At 40.7% G+C, this 25,971-nt stretch overlaps 2 protein-coding genes across 8 annotated transcripts; one reads left to right on the forward strand and one right to left on the reverse strand.

Moving 5' to 3' along the window:
- On the reverse strand, positions 1 to 4,149 carry ppic (peptidylprolyl isomerase C). Of its 4 annotated transcripts, XM_056773464.1 has the most exons (5): positions 3,958 to 4,147; positions 1,064 to 1,177; positions 892 to 985; positions 537 to 721; positions 1 to 459 (listed from the first exon to the last, which is right to left on the reverse strand). In XM_056773464.1, the coding sequence occupies exons 1-5, from the start codon at positions 4,060 to 4,062 to the stop codon at positions 331 to 333; spliced, it is 627 nt and encodes a 208-aa protein (XP_056629442.1). In that variant the 5' UTR covers positions 4,063 to 4,147; the 3' UTR covers positions 1 to 330. The 4 variants fall into 4 exon arrangements, with proteins under 4 accessions (XP_056629442.1, XP_056629441.1, XP_056629443.1 ...); XM_056773463.1 differs by having other exon boundaries at positions 1 to 721; positions 3,958 to 4,149; XM_056773465.1 differs by lacking the exon at positions 3,958 to 4,147 and adding an exon at positions 2,268 to 3,595 and having other exon boundaries at positions 1 to 721.
- On the forward strand, positions 881 to 25,971 carry prdm6 (PR domain containing 6). 4 transcript variants are annotated; one of them, XM_056773461.1, is made up of 8 exons: positions 881 to 1,019; positions 7,366 to 7,804; positions 9,478 to 9,785; positions 14,651 to 14,778; positions 16,348 to 16,472; positions 18,688 to 19,036; positions 22,098 to 22,284; positions 25,109 to 25,971. In XM_056773461.1, the coding sequence occupies exons 2-7, from the start codon at positions 7,372 to 7,374 to the stop codon at positions 22,276 to 22,278; spliced, it is 1,524 nt and encodes a 507-aa protein (XP_056629439.1). In that variant the 5' UTR covers positions 881 to 1,019; positions 7,366 to 7,371; the 3' UTR covers positions 22,279 to 22,284; positions 25,109 to 25,971. The 4 variants fall into 4 exon arrangements, with proteins under 4 accessions (XP_056629439.1, XP_056629435.1, XP_056629437.1 ...); XM_056773457.1 differs by having other exon boundaries at positions 22,098 to 22,274; XM_056773459.1 differs by lacking the exon at positions 881 to 1,019 and adding an exon at positions 4,121 to 4,181 and having other exon boundaries at positions 22,098 to 22,274.

Raw genomic sequence — 25,971 nt, forward strand, 5'->3', positions numbered from 1 at the left:
TCAGGATTAAAGTTCTTTATTCTGATACAACAGGGAAATCTCTGGAGGATCTTAAAACACAAACACATCGACAGAGCAGTTTTACATTTCACATGCGTCTTCACGAGTGAATCTGGGTAAATTAGGACAGTCTTTTTTTACATACAAACATTTGGCAATTGCACAAGAAAGCATCACATATGGTGTGAATGACCTGATGACGATACAGATTCTGTGATTTGAGACCATGAGACATGTCAGTGTAGAAAAGTGTCTGCATAGACGTAGAGATGATTGTTAGTGTGACGTGTGCAGTACACGCGTGTTAACAATGAGAACACATGCCTGATGTTACCAGCCCTCCACTTCTACTATGAAGGGCTCTTTGACTTTAATGCTTCCGCTGTTGATGATCACACATTCGGTGTACGGCAGATTCCTCTCGTTAGTGTCCTGAAGTTCGATGGTGTGAACGACCGACTGAAAGAGACAGACGGACAGATGTGTGACATTACGAATAAAAGATTTCCTGCCGTGTCTGTAGAAGATCTCCTCACCATTCCCTCCAGAACTTTGGCAAACACAACGTGTTTGTTGTCCAGCCACGGAGCTCTGGCCAGTGTGATGAAGAACTGAGAGCCGTTGGTGTCGGGACCGGCGTTCGCCATGCTGACCCACCCCGCACCCAGATGCTTCAGTCTGAAGTTCTCATCGGCAAACGTGTGACTGTGAATACTTTTACCTGTACAGACACACACGCACCGACACTGAAATACACTCTACACACACTCGTGATGATCAAATGATGATCGGAAGGATCTTCTGTGTTCTCTAACTGTGTCTCCATGTAGATTCTGATGATGATGATGATGATGATGATGATGCAGAGGGGACGGTGTTGCTTCTCCTCACCTCCTGTTCCATCTCCAGCTGTGATGTCTCCTCCCTGGATCATGAAATCTTTGATCACACGATGGAACTTGCTGCCCTTATAGCCGTAACCTTTCTGAGGAGAGAAGTGTTTTCACTGACAGCACAGGGTAAGTGACACAACAGTTATTTCTGTTAAAAGAATGATTCAAACCTCTCCGGAAGCAAGCGCCACAAAGTTCTGCACGGTAACGGGCGCGACCTCTCCGAACAGACCGATGACAATCCTGCCGACCTCATGTCCTCCTACAGTGATGTCAAAAAACACCTGCAGCACAAAGAAACCAGCAGCATTTTACACAAAACAATGACATCACTAGAGGCTATTACTGTACTTTTTTTTTCCCAAAATAGAGAAATAAATAAAATATTGAATATTAATGATAAAAATATTTAAAAACTAGCACAGCTTTATTCTTTCCTATAAATTCACATCTATGTATTCAGTAAGATGATGATGTTATGATGACGCTGCTGTGTGTTTCTTATAGGAAAATTAACCAAAGTGTTTGGCAGATTGCATAGGAAAAATGACTTTCTTACTTAGTCATTTTCTCTTGTTTTTCTGTTTAAAAATTCTTGAATCAAGATGCATTTTCTTGATGAGCAAACTGACCTGAGAAAATAAGTCTCGTTTTTTGTAAAAATATATATTTATTTTCTCAGGTCAGTTTGCTCATCAAGAAAATGCATCTTGATTCAAGAATTTTTAGACAGAAAAACAAAAAGTCATTTTTTTCAGTGTGATTTCAGTTTTTATAACTACACTAGTTTATAACTACAAATAAAGGCGCTCACAAGGTTCCTCACAGTGATATCATACAGGAGTAGAAGACCATTCAGTCAAAGGTTCCCATCTCTTCATAATCTGAAGAACATATTTTTGCCACAAAGAACCATTTGTGAAACAGAGATTTACATTTACATTTACATTTACATTTAGTCATTTAGCAGACGCTTTTATCCAAAGCGACTTACAAGTGGGGTAGGTAATGGAAGCAATTAGGACAGCATAAGTACAACAAAAGCATAAGTGCAATTAAAATGAAGACTAGTCTCATATAGCCTAACACAGTATACGTAACCATTCACTCATTCATACATTTTTTTTTTTTTTTTTTTTTTTTTTTTTTTTTTTTTTTTTTTTTTTTTTAGTTGAGTAGAGAAGAAAAAGAGTAGAGAAGAAAAGAGTGGAGAAGAAAAGAGTCAGAACAGATCAGTCAGATGTTGGCGGAAGAGATGTGTTTTCAGGCGTTTCTTAAAGATGGCTACAGAATCTGCAGATCTTGTAGCAGCGGGCAGATCATTCCACATAGGTGGAACAGATCCGGAGAAGGTGCGCGAGAGAGATTTTTTACCTTTATGGGATGGCACCACAAGACGTCGTTCGTTTGCAGAGCGTAGGGATCTGGTGGGTACATATGTCTGCATTAGCGATTTAAGATAAGGTGGTGCCGAACCAGTAGTGGTCTTGTAGGCCAGGAGCAGAGTCTTGAATTTGATGCGAGCGACTACGGGAAGCCAATGTAGCTTAATGAGTAGAGGAGTGACGTGTGCTCTCTTTGGTTCATTAAAGATAACTCTTGCCGCAGCATTCTGGATCATCTGTAGAGGTTTGGTTGTGCAAGCTGGAAGTCCTCCCAGTAGTGCATTGCAGTAGTCCAGTCTGGCCAGGACAAGAGCCTGGACAAGGATCTGTGTAGCATGCTCTGATAGGAAGGGTCTAATTTTTCTGATATTGTAGAGGATGAATCTACAGGACCGGGCGGTGTTGGCAACTTGATCTGTGAAGTTGAGCTGATCATCGATTACCACTCCCAGGTTTCTTGCTTTTCTGGAAGGTGTGATGGTTGATGAGCCCAGTTGAATGGAAAGGTTGTGATGAGTCTTCGTGTCAGCCGGGATTACAAGCAGTTCTGTTTTTGGAAGGTTCAGCTGCAGGTGATGGGCGTTCATCCAGAGCGAGATGTCGGCTAGGCAAGCTGAGATGCGTGCAGAGACAGTCGGATCGTCAGGGCGAAAAGACATGTAGAGTTGTGTATCATCCGCATAGCAGTGATAGGAAAAGCCATGTTTCCTAATGACAGAGCCAAGGGATGTCATGTATACAGAGAATAGCAACGGACCAAGCACTGAGCCCTGAGGCACACCTGTGTCGAGATGATGTGACTCCGACACCTCACCTCTCCAAGATACTCTAAAGGACCTACCCGAGAGGTAAGACCTGAACCATTGTAGCACCATTCCAGAGACCCCCATCGCCTTGAGGGTGGACAGGAGGATGTGATGGTTAACGGTGTCAAAGGCGGCAGATAGATCCAGTAGGATAAGAACAGATGAGTTAGAGGAGGCTCTTTCCAGTCTCAGGGCTTCAATAACAGAGAGCAGCGCAGTCTCAGTGGAATGACCGCTCTTGAACCCAGACTGGTTGCTGTCCAGGAGGTTGTTCTGGGAGAGGAAAGATGAGAGCTGGTTACAAACAACACGTTCTAGAGTTTTAGCAGCGAAGGGGAGTAGGGATACCGGTCTATAGAGAGATGTTCCTAAGATGTTAAAGGTTCTTTACGGAACCATTTATATAAAAAGGTTAATTTGTTGCAAAAAACAACCTTTTGAAGCACCTTTATTTTTAAGAGTGTATACCACTGAAACTGTGTTCACTGTAGTCAGGCAATGTGATTATGTTTTACTAGTTAAACTGTGGTTACTGACAGTATCTGTGTGATTTTGCACTCAGTGTTGTCACGTGATTTTGTTTAGGTAAATAATCCAAATTAAAATAAAAAACGCAAAGCTTCGCCCTCAGATACGACAAGGTTGAAATGCAATGAGCAGAAAAACATTATCCACGCACGCGCTTGATTCCTATAACGGCCAATAACAAATAACACGACGAAGACATCATTTGTCTCTTTGTGTATTTGTATGTATATATAAATCTATTTCGTGTTTGTGTGTAAAGGTGAATCTATGCAGTGTTCTCGCTGTGATGATGCGCGTGACACGTCGCCTCGCGCTACCAGTATGCAGAAAACGCGCGCGTCTCACCTTGTCCGTGACTTTCGGTCCGGTTCGCGTTTTGAAATCTGCATCGATCCCTAAAAACGGCAAATAAAACAAAGCCAACGTGTGCCAGATCTGAGAGTGGTACATCGCAGCGCGTTGGACAGCGGTGATATCTTCCTGTGTGACGCTCCTCCTCCCGCGCGTCACAGCGGAGCGTCAGATGCGCTGCGTCTTTTCTGCAGTGTGTGAGCCCCCTCGGCCTTACAGTAAGTGAAAATATTGCGAAAGTATCTTAAGGGCACTTTTTGCCTTTAAGATGAATGTGGATCGATTTCTATTGATTCAAACTTAAAAGTTTAAAGTGCGTGTGTGAAATTAAGTGAAATAAACGAGTTCTTCCGTGTTTTTTACTTTGAAGTAATCGGAAAACGCCAGAACTCAGACACGCCACTGAATACGTGTAGTAATCGTGATTTTCTCTTGTGTTGGTGTCAGGTTGGGTGTGTTGTTTTCTCAGTGTACTCAGTCTATAGGGTCCAGTGGTCGGGTCTTTAATCTCTCTTGTGTTCTTCATCATGTAAAGCAGCACTCTTCTGTTCTCCTGACTGATCCAGTCTCTGCAGAATGAAATCAGCCCTATACTCTGACTTGTATCAGCATGTGGAGCATATTACATATTTGAGAATTTTCTTTTTGTGCATCACAACTGTAAATCAGTAAATATTTCATTATATTTATTAAGACATGAGCTAGAGTTCATGTGGGTTCAGCATCTGTTCTGGGGTCAGTGCTGTGATGTAGATTACAGCTCCTCCTTCAGTGATTCTACAGTGACACTAAACTGTTCAAGTCATGTCGGACAAATGACATTTCATTCGAATACAAACCTTTTGTTTCTTAACTAGAAACAGTGTAACTCACTAAAGTGTTTATAAAATATTTGTTTTATATGAACCCATAGAAGAACCATTTATGGCTGAATGGTTCCAGAAAGAAACATTGCAATTTGAAAACTTAGTTTTCTGTTCCACACAAGTTTCTCTGCATGTGTGGAAAAAGGTTTTTAAAACTGAAATAGGTTTTATAAGAACATCAAATGATTCGTCGTGGCATTGCTGTGAAAGTAATGTAAATAAGAATTCAAAGGTATTTTCATAGGTGATTTTCAGATTTAAGGCATGAGGCCTTCAGTTAAATAAAAACCTTGAAGTCTTTTTTTTTACAAACGTGTGTTACTGAGAAACATGTCTGGTGTGTATGTTGAGACAAAACAAAGGCAGTGATTTATTTGCAGGTGTCAGTGCGAGTGGTTTCTAACATGTATTTGAGTCTGGGACTGAAGCTCTGTCTCTCATGTGTGTGCAGTGAATCACATGACTTTAATATGTTTCTTTCATTCAGGCTCTCGTGCGCCCTCTCTGTTCTCCACAGCACGTTCAATGATCTTTTTCCCTTTGACTTGACATTAGACTAAATGAACATTTAAAGACGCATAACTTCATTCTATCTCAAGAAAACACCATGTGAAACAGAAGACATTTAACACGAGTTAACATTCAGTCGAATAACAGAAATACTAGAAATATTAGTAACCCAGAACGCACGAATGTCACAGTATCGTGAAGATTTTAAACTCGGTTTAATCCTGGAAAATATATTTATAGACAGTATTAAAAGAAACAACCCAATCCGTGCCCTGCACATGATGTGCCACTAAAAAAACCGCAGTCACAGATCAGGAGTGGACAAATATTAGATTTTATTTAACGACAGACACAAAAATAGAATTTTACTTTAACGAATGGGCAGCAAATATACTGAGAATTAAATACAATATTTACATAATTATTAGATTTCACTAAAACGCACCCGCATTAACATACATATATAATATTTTCGCCAGGCCATTAAAGGGAAATGTAGGGCTATATAAATTTGTGAGGTCACGTGTGTTCAAAAACGACCATCATCTCCCATCTGAATATACGTCTATATTAATGAATTATATACTCAGCAGCCCGTGACCTTAAAACTATAATAAGAGGGCTGGTGGCTGAATTCTTTATCGGACTCCTGTCACACAGCCTCGTTCATTTGTCTTTCAGCCAACAGCAGAATTCATTAACAAGAAATGCAAAGGGTCTAAGTGAATGTCAAACAGTGGTCTATGCAAATGAAACACTCTTAAAAAAATACAAATGAAGCCCAAGTTTCCACGCAGCTTTGATAATGCGGGCTTTTTTTGGCACAGAAAATGATATATTTGGGCAGTTAATGTATTGATCCTCTCTGCCCCTCGAGTGCACTTTATTTCACTAGTCATTTATCAATGAATAAAAACACCAATACGCTGTCATAATAGCGATGTTATTTCCAAGTATGACAACTAAATTGTTTTGAGGTTAATTTTGACACGAAGCACTGCGATGACACGACGAAATGAGACAATGTATTATTTCTATTAATAACCATTTGATTAGTTTAAATTATAGTTGATTTTTTATGAAGGCGTGGAAGTGTCGAGTTAAAATGTTGCGCATTACATCCTTTTAGAAAAATTTAACAATACATGTGAAGCCGGTAAAGTGCTGTTATTTCTCGCATTCTTTACGAGTGAAATGCATTTGTAGACAAGAATTCATGTTCAGACGATTATGTTTGTGTTTTGATTTGTTATCAGAGAGCTGTGGATGATGAATGACTCTGTCAAAATGTTGCCAGTCAAAACATTTAGCCCCTGGACGGGACGCTGTGAAATGCATCATGATACTGAGAGTCTGTGGAAACTCTTTCACGAGAGTCTGAATGATGCGAATAAAAGCGCGTTACACGAACATTTTCAACCAGCAAGAGCGCGCACCCGTCACCAAATGAAGTTTGCTAGCTGTGCTTGTAATTAATTACAAACGAAACTTCAGTAGAAAATTATGCAAATAATGTTTTATAATGTTTACAAATATTAAAACATTAATATCTAATCTAAGTGTTTTCGTTCAATTTATTTTAAGTTGAAAGGTTTATTTTAAATAATCGTTTATCGTGAAAGATTAAAATCTAAAATGATATAAAGAAAGTGAAGAGCAATAATATGAGTAAATATGAGTGACAGTGTGAGAGGTAAAGAGTAATAATAAACATAGAGAGGATCAGCATCAGTTCACTTCTGCGTGTCCCCCACAACCCACGTGCTCGTGCGGGAGCGCGAGACGAGGACACGCGTGAGGGTGGGAGGACGTCTCGCGCAGAACTCTCACGGTCAATACTGTGATGGTGCGAGTGTCCGGGAGTCACAGCCTGGACTCTTCCTAGAGGGTAAGACTTTCAGCAAAAGAACAGCGCACTATAGTTCCGCTCGTGCCGCGTGAATGGCCCACGAGCGCTGTGTTGGAGAAACTCTTTGGTCGATTCTAAGTTGAACTGCTAAACGTCGTCATGTGTTCTGTGTTACAGTCGGATATGCTGAAGCCGAGCGAGCCCAGCGGTTCTGCTTTCCTCAAAGTGGACCCGACTTACATCCAGCACTGGCAGCATCTGTTCCCGCAGAACCCGCTGAAAACAGCCGCGCTGGAGAACCTCCGACAGAGACCCAACCTCATCTCCTCGACCTCATCGGCATCGTTACCGGCGCCCTCGAGCGGTCCCTCCGTGTCGTCTTTAGCGGGTTTGAGTCAGCTCGCGGTCCCGCAGATCGCGCTGTTCGGACAGACGGAGAGCAGCGGCAGCGGCACCGGCACCGGCGGCTCGTGTCAGGCCAGAGAACTTTCAAACTTTCAGAATGATCGCGCGTCCCGTCTGAAGCTGAGCTCCGAGGAACTGGACTTCTATCTGTACGGCCAGCAGAGGATGGAGATCATCCCTCTAAACAACCACAGCGGAGACGTTCATAACCGTCCGTATAGCTTCATAATTCCATATATACAGCAGAATGAATGACGAGTGTGTGTGTGTGTGCTGCAGGTAGTATACAAATGTCGCAAATTATTATAATAATTCGCCTATTTTAATTTCAATTTAACATCGTAAATTAATTTCGGTTTATGATAAAAATAGGGGTTAGTTAATTAACACTTTTCTCGTTCGTATTTTTGTATTAGGCCAGAGTGAGCAGCTAAATAATCTTGTACAGGATAAATTGAATTTATGCACGCGCAGGTGCGACTCGATCTTTACGAGTTTTACTGAGCAATCAGATGAAATATCGACGAGTTTTAAACACATCGTCGCACGAAATAATTAACGCGCTTTAAACAAACATTATTAGAAAAAGAGGCTGGAATATTTCTCAGGAAATTAAAGAAATACAAATAATAATAAATGTAGAATTTACAAATTATTTGCTGTCCAACAAAACGGAAAAAGCTTTTGCTTCGGTTATTATTTATATTGGCCAATTAATAAAGATTTACCCTAAAATTCTAGTTATTTACATATTTAATTATTTGCTATTTATGTAGGCTATTATAAATTAAAATATGGAAAAATATAATTGTGTTAATTGTTTTTTTATTTTAAACGCTTTATTAATAGAAGTGAGGCGCTGAGTAGATTTGTATCTCCTCCCGGTTTTCGTCTTTAATTAAAGTTTTTTATTTAGTTCACAGTTTTTTATGGGATAAGAAAATAAAGTTGATTTTTTTTCGTCTTGCATGAGTGTAATTGTGAGGTGTGAGAGGTGAAGAGTGTTTATTTAGAGTGATCAGCAGTAATCTTCATCGATATATGCCGCATCAGATGAGCGATGATCGGACTCAACACAATTAATTGCTGTATAGTTTTGTAGAGGAGAGTCACATCACTGATCGATCTGAAGCATCGGCCAACATTCATCATCCCAACACGGGATATGTGTGTCTCCCGGGGACACAAAGACTTCTTTATCTACATTCGCGATTTTAAGCCCATATTTCACACCACGGGAGCTCATTTATAAAGCGACACTTGTAGTTTCAAGCGCGAGCGGAACAAATTCTGTGTGAAAAACAAATCGTGTTTATTATTGTAACAACACGCGCTTAAATGAGGGAAAAACAGCTTCATTACTTTACAATACAGAAGACGTATAGTGATAAATATTTCATTGCTTTTAATGTTTTAAATTACCGGGGCAACATCAAATTATGAATCTCACATTGGGATGAATAAAGTACATAAGTAAATGAAGAAAAAGATGAATAAAGGGTCTTATTTATCACAGCTAAATAATGAAGCATTACTGGCGACCAGTGCAGTGTTACACATGTTCATCTCCAAAGTCTAAAATTATTTAAAAACGTCACAACAGTTCACACCAAATAAGGCCGTATGTCAGTCATGATATTTAGGTAAATACTCTAAATATTAAGATAAATAAATTAGGTGTATGCAGGATTATATGACAACTTTTTGAGTACCTCAGTAACACACTTTTTATTTTATTTCACTCATGCTAAATCTTGAGATATTTTTAAGATGTTCTAAAATAAGCGCATGACTTGTCTTTATTGAGTGTGAGTGGTCAGGGTGCACAGGGTCCCATCTGTGTCCAGGGTAAATAACTGCCCCTCTCGCTGTGCCGTCCCCCAGGCTGTGACATGTGTGCGGACAACCGGAACGGGGAATGCCCCATGCACGGCCCCCTGCACTCGCTGCGGAGGCTGGTGGGGACCAGCAGCGCCTCGGCGGCCGTTCCCCCCCCAGAGGTCCCGGAGTGGCTGAGAGATTTGCCCCGTGAGGTGTGTCTGTGCACCAGCACCGTCCCGGGTCTGGGCTACGGCATCTGTGCCGCCCAGCGCATCCCACAGGGCACCTGGATCGGGCCCTTCCAGGGAGTGTCTCTACCGCTGGACAAGGCTCAGTCCGGTTCCCTCCGAAACACAAGACACTTATGGGAGGTGAGAGAGTTTGCTTGTCTGGTTTTTCTTGATGTGAATGTGAGAACCCTAAACACACACACACACACACACACAGAACTAACTTTAAAGGGTTTGACACATACAGAGAGAGAGAGATGGCACTGAAGTTCATAACAGTACACTGCAGTTAGAGCATAAATTCTGGTGGCTGAGACGCGTTTACAATCTGAACTGTCTAACCATAAATGTGGACGTTTATGTGTAAAGTCAAACTTCTTGTGTGGCAAATGAGAGATTTTTATGTGATATAAAATGTGACGTGAAAATATGATGTGAGAGATGTTTAATGTTCTCAGGAGACAGATGGAACCGAACATTCTTACACTGGTTCTCATGTCAGTTTACAGTGGAGCTCATGGATGACTGTAAAAATTCCTCAAGATTAAACAGACCTGTGGTGTGTGTGTGTGTGTACGCGTGAGTGTATGTGACTGTGGTGTGCGTGTGTATGTGCGCGTGCGTGTGTATGTGCATGCATGTGTGTGTGCGTGTTTGTGTGCGCATGCATTTGTGTGTGCTTGTTTGTGTGCGTGTGTGCATGATTGTGTGTGTGGTGTGTGTGCATTTGTGTGTGCGTGTTTGTGTGCGTGTGTGCATGATTGTATGTGTGTGCGTGTGTGTGTGGTGTGCGTGTGGTGTGTGTGCGTGTGGTGTGTGCATGTGTGTGTGTGCGCATGATGTGTGTGCGATGTGTGTGTGTGTGTGTGTGTGTTCCCGGATGAAATCGCTCTTATTGTGGCAGTAAAGTGTAATATCCAAACATGTGATTCCAGATGTGTTGTGATGTTGGATCTCTTAACATGAAGAGTGAAGTTACTCTCTGTATTCATCAGGAAATCAATCACAGGACGCTTTTGCTGTTCTCTTTAGATTCTGTGAGATCATCTGTGACGTTTAATAGCAGTTACACACATGTGACGTGTCTCAGATCTTTGTGTGTTTGAGAACGTCTGACCTTTCATCGACAGCGAGCGCTTGGGTTTGTTTGTTTTGTGTCAGCTACTGGTTTGGTGTTTGTCATGTATTTAACGCTCACGTCAGTCGTGTGGAAGATCTGACGGCAGTCATTTCTTCAATCTATTAGGAGAAAAAGAGAGTTTGTGTTCAGACACAATATCAAACAGATATGACGAGAGAAACAGATTTATATGAACACAGATGTGCGCTGTATAGCGGCCGGTGATCTCTCTCTCTCTCTCTCTCTCTCTCTCTCTCTCACTCTCTTTCTCTCTCTCTGTGTGTAAATGAAATCTTTGTGATTTATTGATGTAAATACAGAGACATGAAGACAGATTTACAGCACAGAAAGCATATTTACTCTGTGGTTCTCAAACATGTTTATTCTTCAGCTGGTGTCTGGACATTCGGCTCATAGCGCTGGAGAATTATTTCAGGATTTCTCCCCCGTGTCTGGAATGCTTTTCATCGCTGATATCAGCTGTTATAAGTCATATTTAGCAGCTATAAATGCTGTTTTAAGTCTCTGTAGTGACACGCTCATCAGGTTCATCAGTTTTATGTTCGTACAGTTATAATATAAAGCAGCTGTATGACAGTGACATGATCGCTTCTGAAACCGGTTGAGTCACAATCTGGTGTTTGTGCTGAATTCAGTTGGTTTTGTGTGTTTTTATAACGTGTTCAATATTCATAGGTGATGATGGGGTATAGTGACCTCCGATGGGCATCATCATATTTTCAACGGTGGGCAAAAGGTCATTGTCACGCCTGTGGTCTGCTGTCATTGGTTGCAGATGACAAAGCCTGATGATGTCATTCTCGCAGCGGGTGTTCTGAGTGAAATGTATTGGGCGACGGGCCAGAGTCATTATTATTATTATTTGTGCTCTTGTATGGAGGGGAATTGTTAAACGCGGGTTTGCTGATATAGAAAAGCTGTGCGATTTGTCATCCAAGGGATTTTCTAGTTCATCGGTGTCTGTGTTATGAGAGAAAGCATCTCGATGGTGATCCGCACTCTCACACCTTCAATAAAAACCTGAAAACTGAAATGAATTTCCTCTGGCTTTTATTTCCAATAGTTCAGCTGTGGAATGGGAGTGTTTGGACTGGATGTTTAGTCTGTGTGTTTATAACCCGCGTCTGACACTTTTAAAACACTCTTATGATGTTTTTTTTCACATTTCAGAGATGATCACGGGTGATATTTCTGTGTGTGTTTGAACAGCGTGTGCTTTATGTGAGCCGAGAAGCAGGTTGTTGGTGTTTCCCGGTTGAAATTTTGCAAATGCAGTTTGAATTATTTTGGTAAAAACGGGAACGGTTCTAGAACAAGAGTGTTTCTGGCACAAAGCCGATAGAGAGAGAGTGAGAGAGCAGAGGCCGGCGGCTACAAGAGGCTCTTTTAATACAGTTGAAGTGATAACAAGGCGGCGGTGACCTCCAGAGACACACACGGACTAAATCGCACCATTTACATGCTTGAATCCTCTGTTCTCATGGCCTCTGCTGTGATAAAGCTCTCGGGCTCCATTATCCAAAGTGTCCGTCTCTCCCGGCGCACCGGACGCTCTCGGCACGCTGGCTGCAATCAGGAGCGCAGGACTCGGAGCCGAGCCGGGCCTCCACTTACCCGCTGTAATAAGGGCAAAAGGTCAAGCGTCTGTCAGCGCTCTCTCTGCGGCCCACTCATCGACGTTCAGATGTTCCAGGACTATTTACGGCCGCCGGTCAGTGACACGCTCCAATCAGTTCGGCGTAAATGTCGTCCGGAGAGATTGAGCAGTAAGTAACAGTGTGACAGATCCCCGTCAGGTCCGATCGATGGCTGAACGAGGGGCTCTGGAGTCCACCGGAGTCTTTTAAAGAGCAGAGATGCGTCCACCGTCGCTCTCCTCACCAGCCCCTGCTCCGTTTAACAACAATCCCAGAATCCCCTGCAGGCGTCTGTGCTTCATATGCAGCGAGCAGAGGTGATTGATTTGATTATTGAGATCATTTACTGTATGGATCACTATAGACAGATTGAGATGAGGAATAATCACACACACACTGATCTGTCATTACAGTATAAATCCTTCAGCAGGTTTTCTGTAACTGATGGTGAAAGTTGATTTGAAACTGAGGGAAAATCGGATCCGTTTCGTTGATGAATGAATCTAATTGTGTGGAAACAGGCGTTTGGTTTGACGTTGCTGTTTGTTTGTTTGTTATGATGTGGGTCAGTATTTCATCTTTTGCTGTCAATCTAAATCCCCTGAATCACGCGGTGACTAAATATATAGTGTCATTGACAATAATCATGATATTAATAATCGCATAATATTGTAAATCATTCAGGGTCAGTATCTGGTGATCTTGCACCCGTTTAACATTTTCAAACTCTGTCTCCCTACATTAGCATTCTGAGTGACATTCATTGAACAAAAAAATAGAAATTACAGATGAATGTGATGGATAGCATAAATATTTGTATTTTATATCATTTTTAAATTCAGTATTATTGTCACCAGTGTTGTGTTTCACTAGTTACTAAGTGATGAGTTACTGTAATTTATTTACATTTCCCTTGAGAAAGTAAAGTAAGGGATTAATCTCATTTTTTCTGTAAATTAATTACAGTTACTTCTGATGTAATGAAACTAAATACTGTGTGTAATATATGTGCGTGCAATAGTGGAACTGACATCAAAATACTAACTTTAAAATTCTCACATATGCAATACTTTGGTCAGTTAATAATAATAATTAATGTAGTTTAATATGATTTATTTGAATGAATTATAAGAGCCATTTCATGTCTGTCATTGAATAACTGAACTAATCCAGGTTGATGTAGGATAAAGAAAGTCATTAGTCATTAAATACTTATTGGAGAGAGTCATGTGTACAGTAATGTAATGACACTATTGAATATGTAACTGTAATGAATGAGTTCTTCAGAGTAACTTACTCAACACTGTGTTGTGCTGATACGATTCTGTAGATATTGTGAAAGAAATATGAACAATAATTAAGTCTATCATGTATTTTTTGGTGACTTTCATGCTTCTTTACAAATGTAAGTGCTTGATATTATTTACTGCTTGTTTAGTGCCTCTCTAAAGGTAGCTCGGGTAAAAAAATGAATGCAAAGAAATCCCCACTTGGACTACATTTACATTTACATTTAGTCATTTAGCAGACGCTTTTGTCCAAAGCCACTTACAAGTTGGGGAAACAAAGGAAGCAATTGGGTCAAACATTAAGACTACAAAAAGCATAAGAGCAATAAAAACATGTCTCACAAAGCCTACTATAGTGTACAGAGTCAGGTTTAGTTCATCTAAGCTTAAATAAACATCCTTTTTTTTTTTAGATATTATAGAAAAGATATAGAAGTCAGAAATGATTGGTCAGGTGCTGACAGAAGAGATGTGTTTCAGCCGATTCTTATAGATTCTGTTGATCTTGTAGCAGCACGCAGATCATTACACAAATGTGGAACCGATCCAAAGGAGCATCGTAAGAGCAATTTTCTACCTTTTTGGGATGGTACCACAAGACGTCGTGCGTTTGCAGAGTGTAGTGACTAAACTTAGAACGTTTTATAGGGTTCATTTTCTCTCTCTCTAGTTCATGTTGTACTGTATTTATGTAATGCTGTTTGACAAAGTCAGAACACATATTTAATAGGGTTATATATTGTCTCTATTCTAGTGAGATACTGCCAAAAAGGCAGCCTATTTGCACTAATACATTTAGAATCGTTTTATTTTAAAAATAATTAAGATTTTTGGTTCCACCCCAAAATAAAACATCTCATGGTGTGACCCCCGCATACAGTTAGTGAGACATGATTTGAGCGCTGAGTGAATGTTTGTTTGTGACTGTTTCTCCTGTAGATTTATGATCAGGAGGGAGCGCTGCAGTACTTCATTGATGGTAATGAACCCAGTAAATCCAGCTGGATGAGATACATCCGCTGTGCCAGACACTGTGGAGAACAGAACATGATGGTGGTACAGTACAGGTCAGTCTCTGACATACACATCAACCCAACCAATCACAAAAGACACACAACTAAACCCCGCCCACTCTGAATTGAAATATCAGTGAGGCGATGGTGAACTTTCGCCTTTCAATTGAATTTTTTGTTGTAGAGTATTTTTGTTGTTGTTGTTGAGTTCAAGGTGAGATAAGGGTGAGATAAGGGTGAGATCAGGGTGAGTTAAGGGTGAGTTAAGGGTGAGATCAGGGTGAGTTTAGGATGAGATCAGGGTGAGTTTAGGGTGAGTTTAGGGTGAGATCAGGATGAGTTTAGGGTGAGTTTAGGGTGAGTTTAGGGTGAGATCAGGGTGAGTTTAGGGTCAGTTTAGGGTCAGTTTAGGGTGAGTTTAGGATGAGATCAGGGTGAGTTTAGGGTGAGTTTAGGATGAGATCAGGGTGAGTTTAGGGTGAGATCAGGGTGAGTTTAGGGTGAGATCAGGGTGAGTTTAGGGTGAGATCAGGGTGAGTTTAGGGTGAGATCGGGGTGAGTTTAGGGTGAGATCGGGGTGAGTTTAGGGTGAGATCGGGGTGAGTTTAGGGCGAGATCAGGGTGAGATCAGGGCGAGCTAATGTTATTCAGAAAGATAGATTATATTTTCAGATAAGGCTCTTTATTTAAAGGAGGCACTTTGGGGGAGAGACGTTCCCTCATGTGGGCTGTTTTTCCAGGTCATGCAGGTTGTGTGATGAGAAATGTAATCCGTCTGCTGGATTTAGTTCCATATGTTATGATTTGCAATATCTAAATGGAATTCTCTTCAAAGACGACATGATGGATGAAGACTGAACGGACTGTTTTGTTTTGCTCTGACAATAATGTCCATTGGCATGTTCTTCACATCTCCAGCGCTTGGACGTCCCGCCGTGTCTTTATGAGTCATCCAACCACAATACTAAATACATGTCAGCGCGGGAAACGTTTTCCAAGACGCGGGAGAAAAGCGGCCTTTGATCCGCTGGAGATTTGTGTGCGTTTGGAAGTGACGGCGGGCTTGTAAGAGATGGTGTACGTTTACAAACGCTGGCTTCTTCTGAACGTGTGTGAGACCACCCATCGCTCTGAAAACAGCGCTCTTTCAGCGGCCCGCTGACTCATTTAGTCCCACTACATTTATTTGTTGTTCCAGTGTTTATGTTGAGTGAAGCCAAACTGAGAGACAAACGGCACATACTGTACTAGAGCCACTGTTACGGCATGTGTCTCAAATATTTACCATTTATTTCACCTCAAATCACACAGTCACACTAATGACACACACACACAGTCAGATACATCACATGTCAAGTATACACTATATATAACCACACATACTGTACACAGCCATATGAATAATACTGTAGTATACTGAAATATTTACTGTAGTAGAGTGTAGTGAAGTCTATTATCAGTATGTTTCAGTATTCTGTAGTATATTGTGTAATGCTTTAATCCTTACACTATAGTATATTAGGATTTACTTCAGTTTACTATAGTAAATATGTTTCATGTGAGTATAAGGAAAAGAAGTGAACTTGTGTTGGATGATACATGTGTGTGAACGGTGTGTTTCAGGTCGTGTATTTTCTACCGGGCGTGTACAGATATTCCTCGTGGAACAGAGCTTCTGGTGTGGTATAATGACAGCTATACGTCTTTCTTTGGAATTCCGCTACAGTGCATCGCTCAGGATGAAAACTGTGAGTCTCTTTCAAGAATGAGAGTTTGTGATGGTGTGTTATTGTCCTTGTGTATTTGATAGTTGTACAGTAGTATATCACTGCTGCTGTATTTCGTATTGAGGAACTCATGAAACATTCCTGAAGGCATCTGTGTGTAGTTTTCAAGTAATCATTGATTCTCTCAATATGAACCAGCACTTACTGCATACAGCTGAGTGTTGTTTCGGTTCTCCGGTTGAGATTCTGGACATGAGACAAAATCTGACAGTTCACTGTTTATATCAGACAAACTTTATCACTTGAGTCTGCTCACTGTGTGTCTATCTGTGTGTGTGTGTGTGTGTGTGTGTGTGTCTGTGTGTGTGTGTGTCTGTCTATGTGAGAGAGAGTATGTGTGTCTGTGAGAGAGTGTGTGCGTGTGTGTGTGTCTGTGTGAGAGAGTGTGAGTGTTTGAGAGAGAGTGTGTAAGTGTGTTTGTGTGTGTGTGAGATTGTTTGTTCATGTTTGTGTGTGTGTGTGTGTGTGTGAGAGAGTGTGAGTGTTTGAGAGAGAGTGTGTAAGTGTGTGTGTGTAAGTGTGTGAGAGAGTGTGAGTGTTTGAGAGAGAGTGTGTAAGTGTGTGTGTGTAAGTGTGTGAGAGAGTGTGAGTGTTTGAGAGAGAGTGTGTAAGTGTGTGTGTGTAAGTGTGTGAGAGAGTGTGAGTGTTTGAGAGAGAGTGTGTAAGTGTGTTTGTGTGTGTGTGAGAGAGTGTGAGTGTTTGAGAGAGAGTGTGTAAGTGTGTTTGTGTGTGTGTAAGTGTGTGAGAGAGTGTGAGTGTTTGAGAGAGAGTGTGTAAGTGTGTTTGTGTGTGTGTGAGATTGTTTGTTCATGTGTGTGTGTGTGTGTGTGTGTGAGAGACTGTGAGTGTTTGAGAGAGAGTGTGTAAGTGTGTGTGTGTATGTGTGAGAGAGTGTGAGTGTTTGAGAGAGAGTGTGTAAGTGTGTGTGTATGTGTGAGAGAGTGTGAGTGTTTGAGAGAGAGTGTGTAAGTGTGTGTGTATGTGTGAGAGAGTGTGAGTGTTTGAGAGAGAGTGTGTAAGTGTGTTTGTGTGTGTGTAAGTGTGTTTGTGTGTGTGTAAGTGTGTGAGAGAGTGTGAGTGTTTGAGAGAGAGTGTGTAAGTGTGTTTGTGTGTGAGATTGTTTGTTCATGTGTGTGTGTGTGTGTGTGTGTGTGTGAGAGAGTGTGAGTGTTTGAGAGAGAGTGTGTAAGTGTGTTTGTGTGTGTGTGAGATTGTTTGTTCATGTGTGTGTGTGTGTGTGTGTGTGTGTGTGTGAGAGAGTGTGAGTGTTTGAGAGAGAGTGTGTAAGTGTGTTTGTGTGTGTGTAAGTGTGTTTGTGTGTGTGTAAGTGTGTGAGAGAGTGTGAGTGTTTGAGAGAGAGTGTGTAAGTGTGTTTGTGTGTGTGTGAGATTGTTTGTTCATGTGTGTGTGTGTGTGTGTGTGTGTGAGAGAGTGTGAGTGTTTGAGAGAGAGTGTGTAAGTGTGTTTGTGTGTGTGTGAGATTGTTTGTTCATGTGTGTGTGTGTGTGTGTGTGTGAGAGAGTGTGAGTGTTTGAGAGAGAGTGTGTAAGTGTGTTTGTGTGTGTGTGAGATTGTTTGTTCATGTGTGTGTGTGTGTGTGTGTGTGTGTGAGAGAGTGTGAGTGTTTGAGAGAGAGTGTGTAAGTGTGTTTGTGTGTGTGTGGGGACCAACACCTGAATGCTTTTTGAAAATCTAAACATGATCTTTAGGGGATAAAATATACAGTTTGTACAGTATAAAAACAATTACGCCTATGGACCGTCCCACGGGGGCAATACACCAGACATGTGTGAGTGTGTGTGTGTTGAAAGAATGCACAATGATTGTGAGAAATGAAATAAAAAAGAACTGCTGAAGAAGAATAAAAGACTTGAAAAGCAACAGGACGTGATTGTTGTACTTCATGTTCAGTTGTGTTCTCTTTATGAAACGAGACGTCTCCCACATGTCTCTTCTTACAGTGTTTATGTTCACAGTATGATGTGGAATGTGGTTTGCTCCTCTGCGTTACTGAACGTAAAGTTTCCATATAAAACTGAAGTGACTGTAGGAGACTCAGAGCCGTTTTTGTGTTTGTAATGATCATGAATAACCTGATGGAATGATGCTAATGTGGCGTTTTAGAGATGGAAGGATACAGAAGTCTGAGTGGTGTATGTTTGTGTTTCCTTTTCAGTAAACGTGCCGACAACTGTAATCGAGGCCATGAGTCGACAGGAGACGCTTCAGTCCTTCAGTAAAAGTCCCAAATCCTCTTCACTGGTTCTGCAGCGTTCACTGGTGTTTCCCCAGTCGCCCTCCTCACGGAGCTTCTCTCTCCTGGACAAGAGCGGACACAATGTCACAGAGTCCGTTTTGAACCAGATGAGCTCTAAAAACCAGCGCGTGCTGGCGAGTCCCACATCCACCAGTCAGCTGAGTTCAGAGTTCAGTGACTGGCATCTGTGGAAATGCGGCCAGTGCTTCAAAACCTTCACTCAACGCATTCTGCTGCAGATGCACGTGTGCACACAAAACCCCGACAGGTAACACGCTGATCTCTCACCTCACTAACACCTGACGTGATGATTGTGTATCGTCTCATTTCATTTCTGTTGTTTTAACTGACCCAGCCATTTACATTTAGTCATTTACAGACGCTTTGATCCCATTTACACATGAGGTGAACAATAGAAGCACTGGGAACAAAATAAGGACAAAAAGCATAATTGTAGCAAAAACTGGTCTCACAAAGCCTACCATAGTATACAGAGATACGTTTTTAGTTTTTTTAAGAGTAGAAAAGAGATAGAAGTCAGAAGTCATCAGTCAGGTGCTGATGGAAGAGATGTGATTCAGACCATTCTTAATGATAGATACAGAATCTGCTCTGATCTTGTATCAGTGGGCACAGACTGATCCGAACCAGAGAAGGTACATGAGAGTGTTTTTTCCCCTTTTTTGGATGACACCACAAGACGTGGTTCATTGGCAGAGCGTAGGGATCAAGCGGGTACATACATCTGCATTAGTGAGTGAAGATAAGTCTTGAATTTGATGTGAGTGACTTAATGATGAGAGAGAGAGAGAGAGAGCGAGAGAGAGAGGAGTGACGTTTGTATCGTGAGTGTAATTCCGTTTGCAACATCCCATATTTTCTGTTACTGTACGCACTCGACTTTTACATGTTTAGCCAGAAAATCATGAGGTTACAAATGTTCACTCAAGAAAAACACAACAACCCTGCTGCCGATATAAAACTAACACACGCGCGCATGCACTCACTCACACTGGCACACAAACACATGGACACACACACACACACACACATTAACAAACATGCACACACACACGGAGAAACATGAACAAGCATGCACACACATATGCCTACACACACCAGTGCACATGAACAAACATTCTCATGTAATCATAAAAGGACACACACACACATGCACACAAACACGCACACATAAACCCAAAAGCACACAGGCTTATACACACACATGAAAGTTAGAGAGGTGAACATGTGAACCGTTTACAGATGTAGAGACACGTACAGGTCGTGTCTGATGGTAAGACTGTGTCTGTAATCTCTGATGATGAAACACGTCTGGGTTATTTTCTGCTTAGCTACGTTGTCTCTGGCACACATTATATAAAGGTATAGATCAGGTGAAGTGACGCCGATGAAATACTCCCAGAGAAGGTGATGCAAAGGAAAACACATGCCACTTATTCAATAAACTAATATTCATAGAGAAGAAAAATGTTTGCGGGATCCTCGAGCAGATGAAGTCAAAGTGAGGCTTTGTCAATATTCAACTTTATGACCCTGAGGAGCTGATGAAATTTAGCTGAACAAGGCATTCTGGGATTGGCTGTTGTTTGCTAGCGGATGATGCTGTGAATCTGTTTAAAATGATCTGGGATTTGCTTTATGGTCTTTGGCTTATACATATTTATTGATGTTTAGTTTATGTGTTCGTTTTAGAGAGGATAAATTATCGGATCATTGCAAAAAATCAGTTTTCACTGCTGTGTTTTGCTGAGCTGTGTGCTGTGTTTTTCTTCGTTCTGTTGGAATATCAATCAGATGTATGACACCCGTATGTTAATGAGTACAGCCCTCAAAAGACTCATTCATTACAATATTGAGTGTTGTGAAGAAGAAAATACTGCCCCTAACAAGCTGAAATCAAGAATCCAGCTCTGCATCACGCTTGCAAACACCGGAGGACTGTGAATCGGAAGGTTTTGGGACGCCAGCGGTTTATTTATATCTGGAGGTGTACTGCAGTAATAAACAATAATGTGACGTTCATCTGGAGAGCTGCTTCAGTTAACACACCACAAACATTCATCATCATCATCATCATCACTGTCAGGGCCGTCAAGAAAAAACACTAAAACACCAGCAAACCTTTCATATCTGTTTTTCATTTCATAAAGTTACTAATACATTTTCTCAAAATCTTCTTTTCCACTTGAAGTACGAGGACTGTCATGTGATCAATGAAGAGATCGAACAGACACATTTAGCCTCAGACCGGCAGCAGATGTTCACAGCTCTATTATAAACATTAATGTTGAAATCCATACATTTACACATTTACTGTTTTACTCAAATGAGTTAAACACTTTATCATTTTTTCATCAGACGCTCAAAGAGTTCATAGAGAATGCTCAGTTTTAATGGTTGAATTTGTCACTTGATTCGGTTCTGATTTCTTCAGAGAAGTTGAACATGTTGGCGATAAAAACGAATAAAGACAATTTAGTTGTTTGCCAAACAAATGACAATAACTTTTTAAATAAGATAGATTCCTTTTTTTTTTCTCAAACAAGCAATACATTTCAGTCAGATGTACCTCAAATATTATATTGAATATCTTCATATCAAATACATACACGTACAAATATATGCCAATACATACACCATACAGTCGTGTGTGACGGACATCTACTCATCAGAAATTTAAAACCTTTTTTTTTTAAACAAAACAATAGATTCCTAAGATATTTGTGTTTTTCAATGACAGATGCTCACATACATTTGTTAAGCAATGTACATCAAAACCATTACACAGTGAAAGCATGAGAGTTTATTTTCACTAAAGTGTGGGTTAAACCACTTAAACTTGAGTTGAAGAATTTGAATCAATTTATGAAATGAGAATCACATTTATTTACTTCGTCTCGATAAAGACATAATCACAATAATATATATCAGTCAAGTTCATCTTGAATTTTGTTTTGTGATTTTTTGTGGTCGGAGAATCACACTATAATATAAAGAGACATTGAGTTTAAACAGGTTTGTGTGTTTGTGTAACATTAACACAGTAATCGCACATCAGTGTCTGCTCAGATACTTTAGTTTGTTAAACACAGTTTATTCACGTCAGTCGTTTGTCTCTGATGTGACATCACTAAGGAATCATTCATGTAGAAGTTTACTGCGGTACAGACCGTGATGAGAGTCTCTGAGCACAGCGTGACCGCTGAAAATATTGATAGATGGACCAAACCTTGTTCCTGCCCTGTTGTTGATGAGGGTCATGTTGCCGTGGTAACAGCTTAGGGATGCTCTGCTCTGTGTGTCTCCAGACCGTATCAGTGTGGACACTGTTCTCAATCCTTCTCTCAACCCTCGGAGCTGAGGAATCACGTGGTGACACACTCCAGTGACCGGCCCTTTAAATGCGGCTACTGCGGCCGGGCGTTCGCTGGGGCCACGACTCTCAACAACCACATCCGCACACACACGGGAGAGAAGCCTTTCAAGTAAGTAACAGTGAGTACCATCCATTCTTATGTGTCCAGTGGGTTCACTTACAAACACGTCGAATGGTTTCATCATGAGATCGCTTCTTTGTGTAAACTCACACACGGACCACACGTCATGCTTTATACACCAAACACTCAATCATAGTTTGAAAAAAAAAAAATCTGTCATGTGATTGTAAATCGTATGACAAGCCCAATTAGATTTAAATCATTCTCAGGATATGATTTTTTGATATCAACAATTACATTTTTACCATTTAACAATTGTAATTCTAGTATCAAAAAATCATGCTTTTTACAAGTAAGAATTGCTGATATAAGAATCTGATATCTGAAAGATTTTTGACATGTAAGAAATGAATTATTGATATCTGAAATTGAATGGAACACAAAAGAAGATATTTTGAGAAATGTCTGACTGGTTTAATGTTCAACGAAGGAAATCGGGTTCAGTGTTTTTGTTTAATGATCAACATTCTTCAAAATATCTTCTTTTGTGATCTGAAGAAGAAACTCCTACAGGTTTGAATGAATGATGACAGAATTCATGATTTAGGTTAGCTGCAGAGATTTGTGTGTCTGTGTGTGTGTGTGTCTGTCTGCTCTGTGATGAGGGTTTGAGTGTCATCAGCGTTTCAGAGGCTCCAGAGAGACACACACAGACAGAAGCACAAAGACAATAATGACTACAGCAGAGAAATCTTTAGTCAGTCGATGATCTCACTTCTGCTCATTGAGCCGATGCGCTTGAGAGAATCCGTCTGTCCTGCACAACACTGACGCTCAGCAGTTTACCTTAAACATTCATAAACTATTCAAGTGTTCTTCAATGATTTCAATGATGTGTAATGTGACTCTGATGCAGCAGCTTTCAAACTGAATCAAACTCACACACACACAGTCACAGTTCTTTCACATGCGTGCTCTCATGATTTAATCCACACGTGTGTTTGTTATTTACTGTGTTCTCGTTGTAGGTGTAGTTATTTTATTTGTTTGTGTTATTGTGAGCAGCAGCTGTAACACATCACTCAGAATGAAGGTAAAGCATTAAACACAGCTCAACACACACGCGCGTTTGCTTTAATAGAGACAGAAATAATGACCCTGGACACAATCATTTGTGACCCTGGACAACAAAACCAGTGTCATGTGTCAATTTTTTGAAATTGAGATTTTTACATAATCTGAAAAAACTGAAAAAATACGATTTCTATAGATGTATGAGTTGTTAGAATAGGACAATATCTGTCCGTTTAGAAATATAAATATTGAGAAAATTGCCTTTGAAGTTGTTAATCAGGAGAACTGTAGCAGGACATCCACTCACAAAAAATATTTTTTTTATATTTAAGGTAGGAAATTTAAAAATATCATCATGGAACATGATCTGTACTTCATATCCTGATGATTTTGGCATAAAAGAAAAATAGATCATTTTGACCCATACAATGTTTCTTTGTCTTTTACTTTAAAAAAATCCGTACTACTTAAGATCCAGGTTCATATGTATAAACTGCACATTCTGTCCCATAACACAAAACCTCACTCACAGAAAATCTTCTGCGTTTTTACAAAACATTCAAAGGAGAATTTGTTTTGATTTACGAGCTGTTCCTCCACAGGTTGCGTAGCGCCTCTGCACCACCAGGGGGCCCCATGAGTACCGAATCAAAAACACGATACGCTATTTTTATGACTTGCGGGTTCGACTTTACAGGAATCATTTGGAAATGTCCTTTTAAATACGTCATTTATTGAATTACTTTGACAAAACCTTCTTGATCTCGGACATCGTGTATAGTGCGCGGCAGGCGACGACATGCGCGTGATGTGAGGATGCACGTTCACATTTATCTAATCGTGCCTAAACGGAGTTATAGCGGGAAAAAACGCCAAAAAAGAGAAGCAAAACAACAAGAAGACATGTTTAGATTTTTTTTAAAATCTTAAATTTTAGTTTTGCTAAATTATGTCCAGTACAGATTTACAAATTCAGTATTTGTCCACTGGCATAAAGTTGGTTTTGTTCGATTCTGAATTTAGGGATCGTCTCCAAAGTTACACAGGCTACACATTAATGTACACGCTTCTAACTTCACTGGCATTTAAAGGAACATGTACAGTGTTCACGTGGGTGTCACCACTGCAATCCACTGTATTTCCTTTGCCCATGATAATATGTCATTGTTGTGTCATCATAACACAATCATGGTTTCAGAGCCACTCGTTAAATCAAAATGTGAATTTAATTTTAAACTTAATTGTTCTTAGTGTCAGTTGAATGTGTTTTGTCTTTCAGTTTTTATTCATTTAAGTGTGTTATTTGATTTATTATTTCTTATAGATTACAGTTATGCTAATCTAAATTTAATCACGACAAGGGACCCCACAAAGGTTTGCGTAGGGCCCCCAGACGTCTAGGGTCGGTAACATGGGTTGGTTTGTCCTCACACTGAAGTGTAAACCAGGACCTCAGTCACGCGACACTCGTCTGTGATCAGCAGCCTCCCGAAATGCGCGTTTTCTTCTTTAGCTAACGTGACAATGATGCGCGTTCTTATCTCGAGCTCGTCTCCCGGGGCCGCACATCCGCTCTCATTATTGACAGTTTGCATGTTGTGAGGCGTTCGGGCCTTTCGCCCGTCACCGTCATCACGAGCCTGGGCGCGAGGGCCAATTTCACCGGCAGCTTCACAACGCTTTCAAGTGTCAGTTGTGGTTAAGTGTGCGCGGGATCAAACGTGCTGTCAGCGGTCCTCTCTTGACCATCTCTTCTCTCTCTCTCTGTGTGCGTGTGTGTGTGTGTTTGTGTGCGCGCGCGAGTGCAGGTGCGAGAGATGCGACCGCAATTTCACGCAGGCCACGCAGCTCAGCAGACACCAGCGGATGCCCAACGAGTGCAAACCCATCAGCGAGAGCAGCGAATCAATCGAGGTGGATTAACGGATTGACCGGCCGCGAAAATCATGATTAAATGTCACGGACACTTAAGCAAAACCAAAGATTTCCTCAGAGAAACACTCAATCACGCGCAGAAAACCAAAAGCAGTAATAAAATAAGTGAGATGTTAAGAGACATCGATCCTGGCACAGGGTGGGGTGGGGCTTTTATTTATTAATGACTTAGCGAATGAAGACGTGTTTAGAAGAGCTGAAAAATAATAGTAAGTGCGGGATAAATCGACTTTATAGTGAGCTGCGGCTGCGCAGACTGTAGGATCGCTCGCTCTCGCGATACTTGGATGTCACACGCCGATCGCTCTCTTCGTGAGGTTTATCTGTAAGAAAATGAATGTTCTTTGTATAAAATGTAAATTCTGAATATTACACAATATTGATGGCACTTGGGAGGATTATTTAATTTTCAAAATGCACCAAAAATGTCTAGTGCTGAAATCACTGCTTACTTTGAGCTTTCGTACAGTAAATCTTTTGCTGTTCAGCAGACTCAGAAATCCAGAGTTTTATTACGGGACACTTTTTACTGACCAAGAGCCATAAGACACGATTATTGAAATACAGTTTATCAGAAAGAATCTTTATGATGTAAAACCAAAGCAAATGAAACGTGCTTTATTCTTGATGGGCTCGTGATACACGTCTGTCTGATAATCATGAATTGTGATGAAAACGTGTTATGTTCAGATCCATCTTTGACTTTTTTTGCATGGTTTCAACATTTATCTTTGTA

Source organism: Triplophysa dalaica, chromosome 18, assembly GCF_015846415.1.
Source record: "Triplophysa dalaica isolate WHDGS20190420 chromosome 18, ASM1584641v1, whole genome shotgun sequence".
Classification (NCBI taxonomy): domain Eukaryota; kingdom Metazoa; phylum Chordata; class Actinopteri; order Cypriniformes; family Nemacheilidae; genus Triplophysa; species Triplophysa dalaica.

Excerpts from the sequence above, each read along its gene's own strand:
- ppic (XM_056773462.1), bottom strand. The coding sequence starts at position 4,062 with ATGTACCACTCTCAGATCTGGCACACGTTGGCTTTGTTTTATTTGCCG. Across the intron at positions 3,358-3,957 it reads GACCGAAAGTCACGGACAAG|AACAACCTCCTGGACAGCAA; the intron begins GTGAGACGCGCG and ends TTCCTCTCCCAG.
- prdm6 (XM_056773457.1), top strand. The coding sequence starts at position 7,372 with ATGCTGAAGCCGAGCGAGCCCAGCGGTTCTGCTTTCCTCAAAGTGGAC. Across the intron at positions 7,805-9,477 it reads CAGCGGAGACGTTCATAACC|GCTGTGACATGTGTGCGGAC; the intron begins GTCCGTATAGCT and ends GCCGTCCCCCAG. Across the intron at positions 16,473-18,687 it reads CATCGCTCAGGATGAAAACT|TAAACGTGCCGACAACTGTA; the intron begins GTGAGTCTCTTT and ends TTTCCTTTTCAG.